The following is a 17098-nucleotide window of genomic DNA, read 5'->3' as shown; positions in this document are numbered from 1 at the left end:
CAGAAGCATACCACCACATAGTGGATCATGCACTTCATTAGAAACTGCTTCACATGGCAAAGAAACAGCCTCCGGAAGCACTGCGTGCCCATTCCACCATGGCCAAAGCTGCTACCACTGCGTTTACATGCATAGTCAAAGTCCTAAACATCTACAAGGCAGCTAAGTGGACGCCCCGCCATACATTCATGAAGCACTATTGTCTGGACAGCCAAGTCCGCTGAGAGTGGCCCTTTCAGTCCTGCAGGACTTTCTGGCTTCAGTTCATACAAAGACCTGCCTCCAATAGGTACTGCTTTGGTATCTTTTCAAATGGTGAGGAGTCTGCGGCTAGCATTTTTTATCAGAACACGTTACTTACCTTCTGTAATGCTCTTTCTGGTAGACTGCTGTAGAAACTCTATGAATATACAGACGCTAAATCCTTTTGTGATTATTTATGCTTATGGTGCTAGTGCTACCTCTGCGTCAATAATCACTATGAGAATGCGGTTGAGTGGGAAGTTTGTGTGGGAAGAACAGCATATGTGTAAAAGGATATCACACCCCCTCCCACTTCACATGGCTTCATTAATCAATGAGTTTACTCCTGTTTGAAAAAGAATGTCCCTTAATTATTGATGAGCTACAAAGAAGTCTAGATCTATCAGTCATTGGTTAGAGAGTGTCAAATTTGTTGATACCCTAGAAAGCTACCCTCGTTTCCTACCATACAACTATTTCCCTGTAATAAGTCCGCCTCCTATGCAAATGCTGTTTACATCACAGGCAGGAATAATTATAAATGAACATACAGTTGGGACCACTATGGTATCCACACTTACTCTGGTATATGAGCAATTGCATCGAGTAACGGCAGCCAAAAGAGAAGGGGGTCCGATCCAGTCCGTCAAGGCTTAAAAATCAGAAGCCATCTTTATTTCTGGTTGACCCCTGTGTGCCCACAGGTTGTTTTAAAGACATGTTACAAAAACGCATAGTACCTGCAAGCAAATACAAACCTAGAGAACTGTCTACTATAGTTTTTCTTCAGTTTTAAACACTGTGCAATAGATTTGATTCTAATATATGATGGCTTTTCATTATTTCAATATGTATTTATTGTAAAGCATGTCTTATATTGGTTTCCACCTCCCTTTCAAGTTCCAAGCCCAGATATAATAATAACGTTATCATTAGGCGAAGTGGAAAAGGCTCTGAACTCAGTCCCAAAGGGTAGGGCTCCTGGCCCCGACTGCATTCAGGTGGATCTATTCTTATTTGACAACGACAACTGGCTCCAATATATTTTAATTCTCGCTAACGCGATAGCCAGTGGAGCCCCCATCCCCGACTCCTGGCGAGGAGCCGAGATCTTACCCATTTACAAGAAGGGTGACCGCCCAAGCAATTACAGGCCAATCAGCCTAATCGACTGTACTCAAAAGATTATGGCTAGATTGGTCTTGAATAGAATTCTGACATGGATAGATGAGAATAATATATTATCTCCTTTCCAAGCAGGTTTCAGGACCCTCGTAAGCACAATCGATCAAGTTTTTTACTTCATTTTAATCTATTGTAGCATCGTACTACTAGCGGGCGGAACTATATATGCTGCCTTTGTCGATCTTAAAGCAGCATTCGATACGGTCCCGAGAACTAAGCTTTGGGCCGTATTGAAAGATCTAGGGTTGCCCCCTGAGCTCCTTGAGCTAGTAGTTAAGTTACATGAATCTAACTATGCGCAGGTTCGCTGGGGGTCACAAGGTAACACTACCCCCACATTTTTAATTCAAAAAGGGGTACGACAAGGGTGCGTACTGGCCCCCACATTATTCTCCCTGTATATAAACGGTGTGGTCAATTATTTTGCAGAGTTCTCTTCTGATGCACCCACAGTTGCAGGCAAAAAGGTCCCAATATTAATGTTCGCTGATGATACCCTGATACTATCTAAAACACAAGATGGGTTGCAGTGAGCATTAACCCACTTCGAGTCATTTTGTAAGGTACATGAGTTGGTAGTAAACGTGGACAAAACTAAATTCATGGTGTTGGATAAACATAAAGTAATTAAGGCTAGGGTTGTAATGAACAAGGAGTCATTGGAAGAAACTGATAGATTTACATATTTAGGAATTACTATAGGCTGTAAATTAGACTGGAAACCACAGATAGAAACATTGGCGCTAAAGCATTCCCAACTCGCTGGAGCAATACTGAAAGAACACAGGCTTTCCCAAACCAAGCCTGTAGGTCCCGCACTTAAGATATATAACACCAAGGTCACGGACTCTACACTCTATGGTGTGGAGCTCTGGGGTTTCAAAAATCTGCACTCACTAGCCCTAGCCCAAAATAGATTTGTGAGAGGCCTAACCGACCTCCCTCAAAGTACCCCACTTATTCCCTTATACCTTGATTTGGGGTGTAACCCCCTGGCTGAGGTTGCAAAATTTAGGCCGTTGGCATATTGGAGAAGAATCTGGTCCACCCCGGAGCTAGCTCGCTATGCCCTAGCCCTTAAAGACATCAGAGACGCCGATACATCCCACAAGATTAGCTGGTTGCAGCGGGTGAAAAGCTCTCTGGTGAATATGGGCATGAGGCATTTATGGGAAGACCCGATGAAAAGTATCATCACTGACCAGCATCTTTCTGGAAAACAAGTTAGAACCCGTTTTTGAAGATTTTTGGAACTACATAACAAAGCCCATTGATAGGAAACTATTTTTCCAGTTCCGGATAGGTACATTACCCATAAAAGCTTTCACTAATACCTGGCTCCACTCCCAAAACAGTAAATGTTCATCGTGCCCGATAGAGGACGAAACAATTCCCCATATTTTGTTTGTCTGTCCTGCATATAGTTCTCCATGAAGGAAATGGCTCAAACCAGTTTGTATCAACATGGGTACCAGATCAAGTGCTACTGTGCTGCGAATATCAAAAACTAGCACCCAGGAGGTAATCGTGATCGCCCTAGCAAAGTTTTTAGGATGGGTGTGGAGAATTCGACGTAAGATTGATAGCAAGTAGACTGCGACAGTGATCATTTAATGCACAGTCTTCTACTTAGAATATCTCCGCATGGTACTGTATTTTATAATTATTTTTTAGCTGAATTGTTATTAAATTTTATTAATTCTTAAAAAAGTATTCAATGTTAGAGAGCATGCACAGCTCATTTTATAGATATATAAACCTGCTTGTATTGTATTTTGAACTTGGTCTACTATTTATGTCATGTATAGATTTGCGAAGTATCGGAGCCCTTGTTTTATTATGGTGATTTCATTATTTATTGTCTTTTATGATCAAATTGTTCGAAATAAAGACTTAATAAATTGAATTGATATTGGTTTCCATCACTTTTTATTGTAATGGCTTGATTTGTGAAATTTTTATTTTTCATTTCCTTTCTACCTATATTCATCTATGTCTGCACCTATGTGCAATAGTTGCAGATGCCACAGGATGAAAAGTTAGAGGAATTTTGGATCGACTTCAATATTGGAAGCAGAAGTATATCCTTCTACATTGCAGCTGATAATGGTGAAGTAAGCCGTTAATATTTGGTTTAACTACATGTGTTCTTGTGATTTGTAACTATTCTGCATTATGCTAATTTTACGCTGTTGCCTCTTCACATTTTTCATGCACTTTCAAATCCATAAAAGCATGCATTATGTGCCACAGAGTTGGCGATCTCTGAGGTATACTGCTTATCTGGTACTTTTCTGTACTGGCCATGTCATACTCTGTACTGCCAGCCTCTTTCCTCACTCATATAACTCTTGGTGACCTTGAAGATCTTGTACACCTAAGCATTTAAGACAGAAATATTGGTAAGGGAACAATGGTCCGCTACAATGCTTCCTACTGTCCAATTCCTGTTCTCAATTTAGATGCAACATTGTGCACTGGAAATCCTAATTTTTACATTAGGTAATCTGCAACTAAATGTAATTAATTTAGAGAACACAAGGTTTGAAGAGAGAAAAAGTTTAAATCTTCCATTTGAGTACCAATAGTTACTCATTCCTTTTGTTAACTTAACTTAACTTGTTGTGGTAATAATATAACTAACACGCATTAAAAATGCAATAGGTCTCGCATTTGTTAGAGTTCGAGTTATTGGCATTATAAATGCCATGTTTTTTTACTTACCCATGTAGCAGAGTTAATAGGATCTGTAGTGACATTGCGGTACACATTTTAATAAGAGCCCCGGCAGCAGTAAAGATACAAATTAAGTACTGTAAAAACAGCTTTGTGTCAAACCTTCTAGGCAAAGCGATGCTATACATATGAGCACTGTTTAAGTTCACTGTTTTAAAAAAGTGCAGCGGTGTCCTCTGAACGCGTCCGTACAAGATGCGCCCAGCTAATTAGACAATTTTCGTGAACTATAAATAGTTCATAAATTTAGCGAAGTGTCCAGACCCGAGAAAATAAAATTAAGCGATCACTGCACTAAAAGGAAGCGCTGCCCCATGTACACCAGAACAGTAGCATTTGCAGTTTTGGCTTCCAAACATTATAGCCTTTAGATTTGCACAGTGTGTATGCACATTGTTAAATAATTCAACGCCCAAATGACAGAAAAAGCTGCATACAGTGCGTTAAGCTGCAACTTGATAAGAACCCTGGCACTTTATTTTTGTTCACAAAATAACCAGTAATAAAATTGCAACTGTAGCTACGTACTTAAACGTACACACCAATAAAAGTAGTAGAGCTTTAAAAAAAAAAACAATGTGCTTTGGGCAATACGCTTTAAACTTTGTGTTAAATAAATTCACATACACATTTACTGTACTAATATATTGTAATGTATTGACATTTGTTTAGGAAAAAAACACAGACAGAAAGTCTGCTATAGTGTGAACCATTTGCATTTTGTAGGCAGTTGGGAAAGGAAACCAGGACAAGCTAATTAACTGCGTTAAGCCTTGTACTAAAGATTGTAATCTATTGACTGTGAGATACAAATAAACAAACAGCAGGATACTAAGCTCCTAAAAAAAAAAAACGTCACTGCAGAAGCAACCGGTAAAAACACATCATCCCCTTCGCATTTGTATACTTTTAAATGCACGCTAAATGCAATTACCTTGTTAAAGTCGAAAAAAAAGAATAGTTCATGTTTTCCAAAATATAAACACTAAAGATACAAATTAAGTACTGTAAAAACAGCTCTGTGTCTTGGTGTCATGTTTTAAAACGTGCAACAGTGTCCTCTGCCCGCGTCCGAACAAAATACGCACAGCCTATTAGCCACTGTCGGTGAACTGAAAATAATCTGCAAACCAGCAATTAACAAAATCCAAAGAAGAAGCAGGTAGCGGTGGGGTGTTGGCAATAGGGATAATAACGGTAATCACAGTGGAACAAAACTAACATGCATAAAACACTGCTACGCAAACACTAGTAACAAATAGAACAAATGCTGCATAAACCAACTTTAAAAACGTGCACTAATGTCCTCCACACCTAGAATAACACACCTTTTACAGCGTGCAGAGTCGCACAGTCTGCGGTCATGTGGCAAGCATTTGCAATGCAATAGGTCTCGCATTTGTTAGAGTTAGAGTTATTGGTATAGCAAAAATAATATGTAATATGGTTATGTGTGCAGCGTAGAGAATGTAGGTGAAGATAATTAGCTGCTGTCAATGTAGTAGACTAAGTATGTTGATTGTGAAGTGTAATTATTTGTTAGGGGTTGTGGCAAGAGCAGTAGGTAGCAGTATTGTGCATTCTTTGTGTAGTTGTAGGCATGAGCGCAATTAAAAGGTCATACTAAAGTGCAAAAAGAACTAGTGATGGACAGAATGCAGAACAATGTCATACATTCACCCCAGTACAGAGATCTGACCCTAAATCCATCGTTTTTTTACTCACCATGCCATTCCAGTTTGAACCCAGCCATATGCAAATCAGTCTTAACCCTGTGCCCAATGGGAACAGTCCAGCCCAAACTGCCAGGCCAGGTCCTCCTTGGACTGGACACAAGCATCCTAGGACCGGTTTCGGGGATTCACCCCTCTTCAGCCAGGATAGCTTGAGTCCAGTGGCATGGAGAGCACGGGACTCACGTCTGAGCATTCCGTCCATCAATTGTGTGTCTTTTGCTTTCTCGCCCTAAGTGCGCCAGGTATGCCCAGACGTGGGTCCTGGGCTCACTGTGCCACTGGAATCAAGCTATCCTGGCTGAAGAGAGGTGAAACCCCGAAACCGGTCCTAGGATGCTTGTTTCCAGTCCAGGGATGACCTGGCTTGGCAGTTCGGGCTGGACTGTTCCCATGAGGCACATGGTCAAGACTGATTTGCATATGGCCAGGTCTAAACTGGGGTGGCATAGTGAGCAAAAGAATGATGGATTTAACCAGATCTCTTGACTGGGGGTGAATGTTTTGATTTGTTCTGCATTCCGTCCATCAATTGTGTGTCTTTTGCTTTCTCGCCCTAAGTGTCGTGCGCCAGGTATGCCCAGACGTAGGTCCTGGGCTCACTGTGCCACTGGAATCAAGCTATCCTGGCTGAAGAGGGGTGAAACCCCAAAACCGGTCCTAGGATGTTGTTTCCGGTCCAGGGAGGACCTGGCTTGGCAGTTCGGGCTGGACTGTTCCCATGAGGCACAGGGTCAAGTCTGATTTGCATATGGCCAGGTCTAAACTGGGGTGGCATAGTGAGCAAAAGAATGATGGATTTAACCCAGATCTCTTGACTGGGGATAAATGTTTTGATTTGTTCTGCATTCCGTCCATCAATTGTGTGTCTTTTGCTAGATACTAAAGTGGCATGGGTTGCACTGCTGGTTTAGCTGTGCATGGGCACTAGTACAGTAGTGTTAAAAAAGGTTAAGAACTACCATATGGGAAACGCAGCGGCGCAGTCCGCTAAAAGTAAATGTAGCAAAACAAAGTAGCAACTTACGTTAGAAGCCAGAAACACAGACCAATGCGCCGCGCTCCAGGAAAGTAAATGCGACAAAGCATCTTATTCTGAAAAAACTGTTCTGTGATGGGTTTGATATAACAAACGTCCTGTAGTGTCTCAAGGTTTATGCAAAGCGCTGATATACATTGTTTTCTTGGTAATGCGCGCTGCTTTTTACACATTGTTTTCTTGGTAATGCGCGCTGCTTTTTCCCTTCTTTTCACTTTATTTTAATGTTTTGCGCAAGTGTGGAAGAGTTGCAACATAAACCAAAGCGCACCGTTTTGGGAAAATGAAAGCGAAATGAAATGCACAGAATGGGTGCCAACAAAATGCGTGGATGCAATTGTCTCGTAAACATTACTGAGCAACGAGACCACGAAGTAGCAGCTCACATTAGAAGCCAGAAACACAGACCAAAGCGCCGCGCTCCGGGAAAGTAAACGCAACAAAGTATCTTATTCATAAAAAGCTGTTCTGTGGTGGGTGTGATATAACAAACGTCCTGGAGGTGCCTGAAGGATGAATTACAATTCCTGCATACATTTAAAATTGCAAACCGCTCCCTAAAGATTTTGTATATGACAGTAACTGTGTTGTTTGTAGACGCTACCATGTTAAAATCCCACATGTGTGCATGCTGCTCCCTCGCCCCTAAATGTATTTTTGGCATTTTGTAACATATAACCGGCACTTTATTTTGAACCGCAATGGAAATGTTAGAAGTCACACACTAGATAATAAAGTGCCTTGGGTTGCGCGCTGCTGTTTCTTGTCCCTCACTTTATATTTAGATTGTAGCAAAATGCCAAGTGTGCCGAAAATAAATAATGCCTTTTGAGTGACCCACGCTTTTTAGGTGACCGTTGCTGTGTTTTTGGGAGGTGCTGATGTACTTCGTTTTTTCGTTGGTGCGCAATAGTTTTCTTTTCTGTTTACTTTATTTAAGTGCTTGATGAGATGACAAGTGTAGAACAGTTTTTATGGCAATACCGTTAATAATTCGGCACAAGCATTAGCACATTAATATCTGTTGTGCTTTTATTGTAGGGATAGTTGTGTACCGGCATTAGTACAGTTGTGTTTAAAAAGGTTAAGACCTACCATATGGGAAACGCAGCGGCGCAGTCCGCTAAAAGTAAATGCAGCAAAACAAAGTAGCAACTTACGTTAGAAGCCAGAAACACAGACCACTGCGCTGCGCTCCGGGAAAGTAAATGCGACAAAGTATCTTATTCATAAAAAAAACTGTTCTGTGGTGGGTTTGATATAACAAACGTCATGAAGGTGCGTTAAGGGTGTTTAATAGCTTTCGCCTTTATCGCAAAATCGCATACTACTCCTTAAACACCACATATATTTAAAAATAAATCCCTAGGTTTGTGCTATGGACCCATACGGCTTAATAATAAAAAAGCGCCCCCTAAATGAAGTACTCCTATATAAGTAACGCAGCGACGCAGTTTGCAAAAGTAAATGCGGCATGACAAAGTAGCAACTCGTTTATAGAAGCCATTAAGAAGCCAGAAACATAAACCAAACCATATAACAAACGTCCTGGAGTATCTCAAGGTTTATGCAAAGCGCCGATGTACATCGTTTTCCTGGTAATGCGCGCTGCTTTTCCCCCCTCTTTTCACTTTATTTTATTGTTTTGTGCAAGCGTGGAAGAGTTGCAACATAAACCAAAGCGCCCTGTTTTGGGAAAATAAAAGCGGGATGTAATGCACAGAATGCGTGCCAAGAAAATGAGTGGATGCAATTGTCTGGTAAACATTACCAAGCAAGGAGTCCACGAGTGCAAAATCCAGTCCGTGAAAACTACATGCTCGTAAAACGCGCGCAGTAAAGCGGACGCGGGACATCTAAAGAAAACAAGCATTTGCAATGCAATAGGGCTCGCATTTACGTGAGTTTGAGTTGTTGGCATTGTAAATGACAATGCCTTTTATTTATGTTTTGATTTTGGAACATAAATAAAACACATTGTCATTTATAATGCCAATAGCTTAAACTCGAGTAAATGCGAGACCTATTGCATTGCAAATGCTTGTTTTACATTTCATCACTCCTTCGGCCCCGTTCTTTCCGTGGAGCGGATGGGCTCTCAGGCGCTACAATAGAATCTCCGAAAAGAGAACATTCTAACCAATGAGCAGTAAAAAGGAAAGAAAAGCACATCCCCTTGGGTGGAGGGGGTGGGGCAGTGTTGCGCCAAAAACACGAAAGATTGACTATTTGTGAAGAAGTAATTGTTATTACAACTAAACCCAAAGACATCATTTCTGACGCATTGCAACCAAGATTTGAGATCGTCTTTCACGCGCTACTTTGCAGATTTCATAAACATCTGATCAGTGAACGCTCAACCCAATGAGCTATAGAGCCTTTTATTTATTCCGTCCCACGGCATCAAAACGATCTTCGGCAATCCCTCTTATATTGGCAGGCAACCATACATTGTCCACTATTACTCGAAGATTTCTGAAGGAAACCAAGTATAACATGCGCATGTTTTCTTGATGCTACAGTGCTGCATGTGGCTGCATGCAGCTTCGAACTGCTAGCCCAGATCAGAGGTTCGCGAATACTCACGACTCCCCGTTATAAAACCCTTCACAGCAATTAATTCCAGGGGTGAATTGGGGGGGGGGGGGCTGGCTAAAGCCCTTTGAGCCCAATGGGCGTTGCGCGCCTTGGTTTGGGATGTCCACTGCTGCCGAGTAGCTGCTGAGCAGGGAGGCAGATAGATGGGAGAGTTTGGAGCAAACTTCCAGGCTTATAATGCGACGGGGAGCAAAGTCCTTAGGCCTATGCGGAGCATGGTGAGACCACCAAAGGACTGTTTCCTGCTGCGTTTGTGTTCAGCTGGCCACAAGAAAACAAAGCCAAATCACACTGTGATTATGGTAAACGCTTGGAAGTCATACTGTGCACTATATAATGGCGCCGCAATGCTTTACTAATAGCAGTGTGGGCGATTTACAGGTGCTAATTAATCAGAACATATCCTTAAATTATTCCTCACTCACATTGCACGTATGACAAAGACCGTGTAAGTGCCTGTAACAAGATAAACTTCTCACAAAGACCACACAAATACTGAAGATCCCCTCCCACCTTTTGGAAGACAGGGCAGCACATTGTGCATTGCCTGTTGTCCAGCCCCCACCCCCCCAACCACAACGCGTGGCCTGGACACGGCAGGCAGCAGCGCCCAGGGTCACTCCTTCCTTATTGGCACCTGTGCGTTATGTGGTCACTGCATCTAAACATCCTGTTATCCAATGCATACACCGAGGTACGTCAGCTACAGGGAGCATGGGAGAGTGATGGCTGTACGAGTGTAGGAAATGCGTAAAAGATGCAGCGAGCAAGAGAAAGTGAGTAAAAGAGAAAAACAACGCAAGGCAGATTTAAAGAAAAGGGAAGGAAAGAGAGCCAGGCGATGGAGTTTAGGAAGGCAAGGCTAAGGAGCGAAAGAAACGACAAGACCAGAGGGGTGAAAGAAAAGAAAGGGACTTAGAGAAGTAAGGTTTGAAAGTAAAAGTAAGACAGAAGGGGAGATAGAAAGTTACGGCAAAGTCAGACAGTAACAGACAACAAAAGCCAGGAAATGGCAGAGAAGCTAAGCGAGGAGAGAAAGAGAGGCGAGAAGTGAATGAAGATAGTGCGAGAATATGGAATTAGCAACTGCATGAAGACAAGGCCTGGTAAGGAAGTGGGATAAGGGAGGGGGTGGCAAATGGTGTGCACTTTCGCGGGTGCTTTGATGTTCTCAGTGGCCGCGCGGCTCACTGAGAACATCAAAGCGCCCGCGAAATGTACATGCAGGCTGCCAAATGGTGCGCGTGCCTGGCGCACATGCACTGTAGTTGGGGGCCTGGAAAGCACTGTTTGCACTTCCACATCCCCGTTTTCAATAGCTCTCGCCAGAGCAGCGCTAAAGCGCTGGCTCAGGCGAGACCTAAAAAAGCATTGCGTAAACACATGATGTACGTGAAGTGGGTGCCCAAGCAAGTAATTTAAATAAACACATGATGTATGTGAAGCGGGTGCCCTAGCAAGTAATTTAAAAATAAAGTAGTCCTTAAACAAAGCTAACAAAGCAGAAACAAAGATAACAACAGCAATGCCAGACTTAGACAAATCGCAAGGGGCCGGAGAAATTCCACGGACTTTGAGCCAACACACAGATTACTTTATGTCTCGCCAAGACGAGACCTAAAAAGTAGTTAATAGCAAAAATGTGCAGTAGCCTATACAGGTTGCAAGCTAATGAAGCAAATGTAATTCAATTTAAAAAAATGTATTTGGTTTTCTATATTTCCGATGGATACTTCTGCCTGCAGATTCCTCACCTTTTGACTATCCCAGGCACCGTTCTGGATCAGGAAACACTTCAGTAGCTCTCCTATGCCTGTGGGTGCCGCTGGCTGTACTTCGGCCGCACTACAGCATGACATCATTGGAGCCATAAAGCGCCTTTGCAGACGGGACAGCGCCAGTTCCGTTTTCCACGCCATCAGTGCGTTCCAGAACTCTACAATCTCCTCAGAAGTGTTGAAGTTTGTTACAATGTCTTAGGTGCACATTTCTTTGTGATATGGGACTGTAGGTTGTGCCAGAAGGTGCATCCAACAGTGCTAAAAGAATGGGAGGCCAAGATTTTCTTCACCAGAGGGCAAGATGAACAATGTAGGTGCTGAAAATCTCGACAGAGGTCGAAGTCTCCAGAGTTGCCACCTTCTTCAAAATCCTCAAAGAGAAGCACAAGAAGAAGCGAAAGCACCTCGTTGCTACACATGGGGGAACATAGTCACCAAGATTTATAACTTGATTTCATCTGATGTCGATCAAGAACTGATAGAAGAACACACTGAGGACTCAGTGCATGCATCTTCACTGACCCGGTGCCAGTCAAGGAGTCGCTACAGCTTATGCGCCGATTCCAGAGCCCCACACTAGTCAGCCCTACCCAGAGTGTCCAGCACCTACGACGGATCCTACGAAGTTTCTGAACGCAATATTTCGCATTTTTAACAGATCCATGGTCCACTCTGTAGCACAAACTGTGATTGTGGAAAATAGGTATGCCGTACCATTTCAATAATCACCAATTCCATTCCTCCCCTTTTAGATGAAGTACTGCAGGACCATATGTGTGTCTTCTAACAAGAGGTCCAATTCTTACTCCTAAAGCGCATAGCAGAGTTGGTTCTAGCATATGAAGAGGGTTCTGGTTCCAAAAAAGGACATTGGTCACCAACCGATACTAGACCTTAAGGTTCTGAATTGGTTCCTCAAAAAGGAACAGTTCAGAATACTGGTCCTGGTACAGGTCCTGCTTGCGCTGGAAGCAGAAGACTGGATGGTTTCTGTCAACTTACAGGATGCCCATTTCCACATTCCTATCCTGAAATCACATAGAAAGTATCTTCAACAGATATACGTGTAGGGCACTGCACAACTAGTGTTCACAAATGTTAGTCCAATCTTGTAGTATGTTATCAAAGGCAATCTTTATTTTTCATGATAATGAAAGTGAACATCCAAGTTGTTTCGTTCACATACCTACACCCCTTGTGCATGCAGACAGGGGGGCATGACATGTGCCCCCCTGTGTGCATGCTCAAACGTTCATGCACAGCATGGACTTTAAAGTCCACGTCATGCAGGAAACTTGTGAGGCTTTCCCATTGCGATGCCTTTTCCAAAGGCACCGTGGCCTTTAAAAGAGGCACCAGCATGGGACCGCCACGCCACCGGCCTGCCAACATACTTAAAAGTCGTAATCTGGCAGGCTGGTAGTGGTGACCTTCGGTGGAGCAGTGGTGCAGCGGTTTGCACCGCCGCGCCATCTCTCCGACAAAAGTCGTAATCGGGGCCTTTGTGTGTTTGATGTACCATCCTACGTGGCAAGGCTATGCCCAGAGTGCCTCACGTGCTCGCTGTACCACTGGAACCAAGCTATATCAGGGCGAAACCGGTCCTTGTTTGCTTGTATTCTGGTTTTCTGAGTACCTAGCCTGACAGTTTGGCCTGGACTGTTCCCATGAGGAGCTGTCTCGTATATGGTTGGTTCCAAACTGAGGTGGCACAGTGAGCAAAAGAACGGTGAGTTGGAATGCTATCTCAATCGATTACCCGTGGTTAGATAAATTACAAACCTTCCTCCCATCACCTTTTGTGTGTTTGATTTCCAAAGCAACAGCCTGGGCATCCCGCCACACTTTTACAAAACATTATTGTTTGGACTCTGAAGTGAGGAGGAAAGGACACTTCTGGCACTCAGTCCTTCAAGATATCTTGTTATAACCAACCATGCACCCACCTCCTGGTGGATGTTAGGGAGGGACTGCTTGGGGAATCTATTCAAAAGCTAAGGAATCTACAAGTAAAAGTGTCCATCAGAAGAAAAAGTACTCTCTTGCTGGTCAATACTTTAGCTACCTGCTGGTTCCTCATCAACCCATCCACCTCCCCGTTGCAATGCTGGCTATACCACATATTTTCTCGAAATGACTTCAGCATATTACAGAAAACTACACGTATCCTATTGATGATAGTTTCATTTGTCCACCTCAAAGGCACATTTTAAGAAAAAATGAATGTCACAAGATGTTGCATGTGGCACCAATGTGGATCCGGCGCCACCTACCACTTGGGAGAGCTGATGAAGTTTCCAGATCAAGACTGGAACCTGGGATGTTCAAAAGATGAGGAATCTACATGTAGATGCAGTATCCAACAGACAGAGTGTTACCGAAATTAAGTCATGTATACATAAAATGTTTACAGTCATAGTAATAATAAAAAACCGATAATTATTACAAATAGTACATACTATCCAATTCATTCTAATCACCTAAAAAGAAAAACTGATAAAATATCTACAGCACTGCATATGTGAGACTTCATAATCTTACAAAATAGCCTTTTTCCCCTCTCTCGTTTTAGCAGCCTAGCGCCAACGTAGGCACTTTTTCACCATCGTGTAAGGGTGCCTGTGATGTAGGCAGGATGGTTTTCGTGCAGGAAGGGGCACCTTGCTGCATGAAAACAATCAATGGAGGGTCTTTCCTTCTTCTTTGTGTGTTGCAAACTGCAGCAAATATAGAAAGAGGAAAAAACAAGGCGAAATAAATATATTTCTCTTTGTTACGCCTGCCCTGGGGAGGCCTAAGATTTTGACTTATTCCCAGGTTTACAAGTCCTTGCAAATTTGGGAATGCGTCAAAACCCATGGGAGTTGCGTGGGAACACCTACCACAACGCCAATGGAAGGCCCCCCTTGTGGAAAGTAAGGCAACACTGCGATTTACTCAAGATTTACGAGGCCACTTAAAGCCACGCAATGTAGCTTTGTGTGGCTTTGTAAATCTGACTCAAAGCCTTACGCCACGCGTGTACTACTTTGCATGGTGCAAAGCGATGCAAGGCTCTAATGAAGATGCCCCTACGTTTCTTAAGCAATGATCTCATAGATGGAAGCAAGCCAATACAAACTGATGTTGTGGATGATTAATCACTTCTCCAAGGTAAAATTGCATTTCATCTTTAGTTAATAACAAGTGAGCTCTAATCATAGATTTAATTGCCCATCCCTCTGCACCCTATTCTCCTCACAGAATCTAGCAAATAGTTTTAATATGTCCTTTGGAAAGGGCGATGTCAGATTCCAGATTATCAAACAGTGCAAGTTTTCCCAAATCCGCACACATTTTTTTAATACATCAAGGAATACATATAGTATGGTGTCCCAGAAGACGCCTATTAAAGGTAATTTCAAGTTTAGACCAAATTGAGTCCCACAATAGGAGAGGTCAGAGTCTACTCAAGTTCTCAATACAAGTCATACCTGATTCCATATGGCACATATAGCTCAAGCAACTGTGTGGAACATCCATTAGCCTTCTCAGAAAGGCATTTTACTACTTCTGATAGATTCCCAATGTCAGTATAGACTCACAAGCTCGAACCATAACTAGCCACAGATACACACTTGCTTTTTAAAGAGTACACATCCCCTTCAGAAGTTTCAACCCCAGTTTAGAAACAAAAATTTCCACATGGCCTGTTCAAAGTGCTACTTCCTGTGTTTCTCAGATGAGCCCACTTACCAACTGAATGCTTTGGATCCCCACATCAGAAAAAGTATGAACTTTCCCGATTTCAGTGTCATAGACTATATGGAGGCCGGTCTTCACAGTCCTTGGCCCACAAGTAATGGTAAATGTTTTACTCAAATTGTAATAAGGCCAATTTGGTCCATGAAAATTGAAAAGCATCTAGCAATTTCTGAAGAACATTGGCAGTTATCGACATCAGGACAGAATTGCCAGCGTAAAGAAAACAGGAGTTGGGCAGTCTCCTAGCAGGGGTATGGCCTTACCTTCTGTCACCAAAAACCTGTACAGATCATTAATTTACAAGGTAGACAAAATATGGTGCAAGAACTCATGCCTGCCTCATTCCCATTCCTAACCAGAAATATTCTGTGCACGCAGCATTTGAGCCAAAGCATACCTTAGGTGAACCATTTATATACATCTGTCTTAAATACTGAACTAGAGATTCATCCAACCCCATTCTAAAGGCGATGGACCATAACTTAGAGTGGTTAATGCATTCAAAAGTGCTGATAAGGTCCATAAATGCCAAGTGCATCAACCTCTCTCTGGCCATGGAATATTTACAAATTAAAAAGTGGAACTTTGATGATTGCTTCACTGTACCCAGACCTTTCCTAAATCCAAACTGTATGTTCAATGGAATTCTCTTCTGTCCAACTCTGTACTCTAATCTTGCCAGTAATATTTATCCACAACCTTAACTAGCAGTGAGATTGGACAATAACATTTGGGGTCTGCTCTATCCCTTTCGAAAAATATAGAGATAATGATAGATTCAGACCATATCTATAACAAAACCGCATTCAAACCATTAAGATGAGGACCCAGAAGTCAAGTTTCAGCTTATACATGTCCAACAAGACTTTATATGGGCCTGGGGCTTTACAACTTGTACTTATGTTAATAGCTAAAAGAACATCAACAGATTAAAAAAGTTACGGTAATGCTCTCAAGTAAAGAAGATAGGAAATTATTGTTGCAAACTCATCCTTGTGTCCTGGGCACCCCCTATTGTGTGCTGACTGGTACTGGTGGTAACTGACTCTGACTGACCCTGGGCTCTGCCTAACCAGGCCCAGGGACAGTGCTATGCTGAAAAGACACTTAGAATACAGTGAAAACACCTACATACACTAGGGTACACTGTGGGTTAGGGTACCCCTATGCTTGGCATGACCTCCCCTATAAGACCCTAATACATATTAGGGCAGGGGGATTGAAACTACCATTAAGTTCCCATTATATATTAGGGCATTGCAGTTTAAAGGCCAGCAGCCTTTCTGCACTTGCATAGGTGCAGTGCTGAAGGCTCAGGTCAGTTTAAAACAGCCCTGTATTGCACTACTGCTTTTAAAATGCAAATTGTGCCCGAACTCGACTTTGGTGTTTGGGGCTCTTCAAAGAAATTGATAAACTGTAATGTTTGAGCATATTAGGTATCCCCAGGGTCTCCCCTAAGTGTCCATGGGGTGGGGGTCAGGTATTTATAAGGGAAACCCTTATAAAATGATTTTTTTATGCCCTGGGTTAATTGAAATTGCACATTTCACTCCCAACATTGTGGTAAAGTTCTTCCCAAAATCGACTTTTGTGCCAGGAGCACTATGGAGTGAAGATCTGCAATATTTTTACATATTCGGAACTCCTAAAGTCTCCACTAGGTGTTCCACGGGTGTGGGGTCCTGTAGACATAGGCGGGTCCGTATAAATGATGTTTTATAAGCCCTGGTGTTGGAAAAATGGCCCCAGTTATTTTTCCCATTGCAAATCTCCAGCCTCATAGGTTAACATGGCAAGAAGTTATTAAATAATAACTAACATCAAAGTGGTGGTAAAAATATAATTCAAGGACTTCCTAGAATGGTATTGATAAATCCAACAATATGGTATAGTTGAATTTATCCTAAAATGTACAGACAAGAAGTTATGAGACTTTCTTGTCTGTAAGCCAAAATCCAGCCTTCCAGTGGTCTGTCCTGATTGGTCAGAGTTAAGTGGATAGGAATGCTATGGCTGAGGGAGGGGTCGTAAAACAC

At 42.5% G+C, this 17098-nt stretch overlaps 1 protein-coding gene across 1 annotated transcript in view; it reads left to right on the top strand.

Annotated features, from left to right (window-relative positions):
* SYCP2 (synaptonemal complex protein 2) overlaps positions 1-17098 on the top strand; it is a 4998961-nt gene that overhangs the window by 1022513 nt on the left and 3959350 nt on the right. Inside the window, exon 13 of the mRNA XM_085615168.1 lies at positions 3444-3542. Within this exon, the coding sequence (XP_085471294.1) occupies positions 3444-3542 (99 nt within the window). The remainder of the gene's footprint in view (positions 1-3443; positions 3543-17098) is intronic.

This window comes from Triturus cristatus, chromosome 7, assembly GCF_964204655.1.
Source record: "Triturus cristatus chromosome 7, aTriCri1.1, whole genome shotgun sequence".
NCBI lineage: Eukaryota > Metazoa > Chordata > Amphibia > Caudata > Salamandridae > Triturus > Triturus cristatus.
Note: the sequence above shows the minus strand (reverse complement) of the source record. Positions and strands in the feature narration are given on the sequence as shown.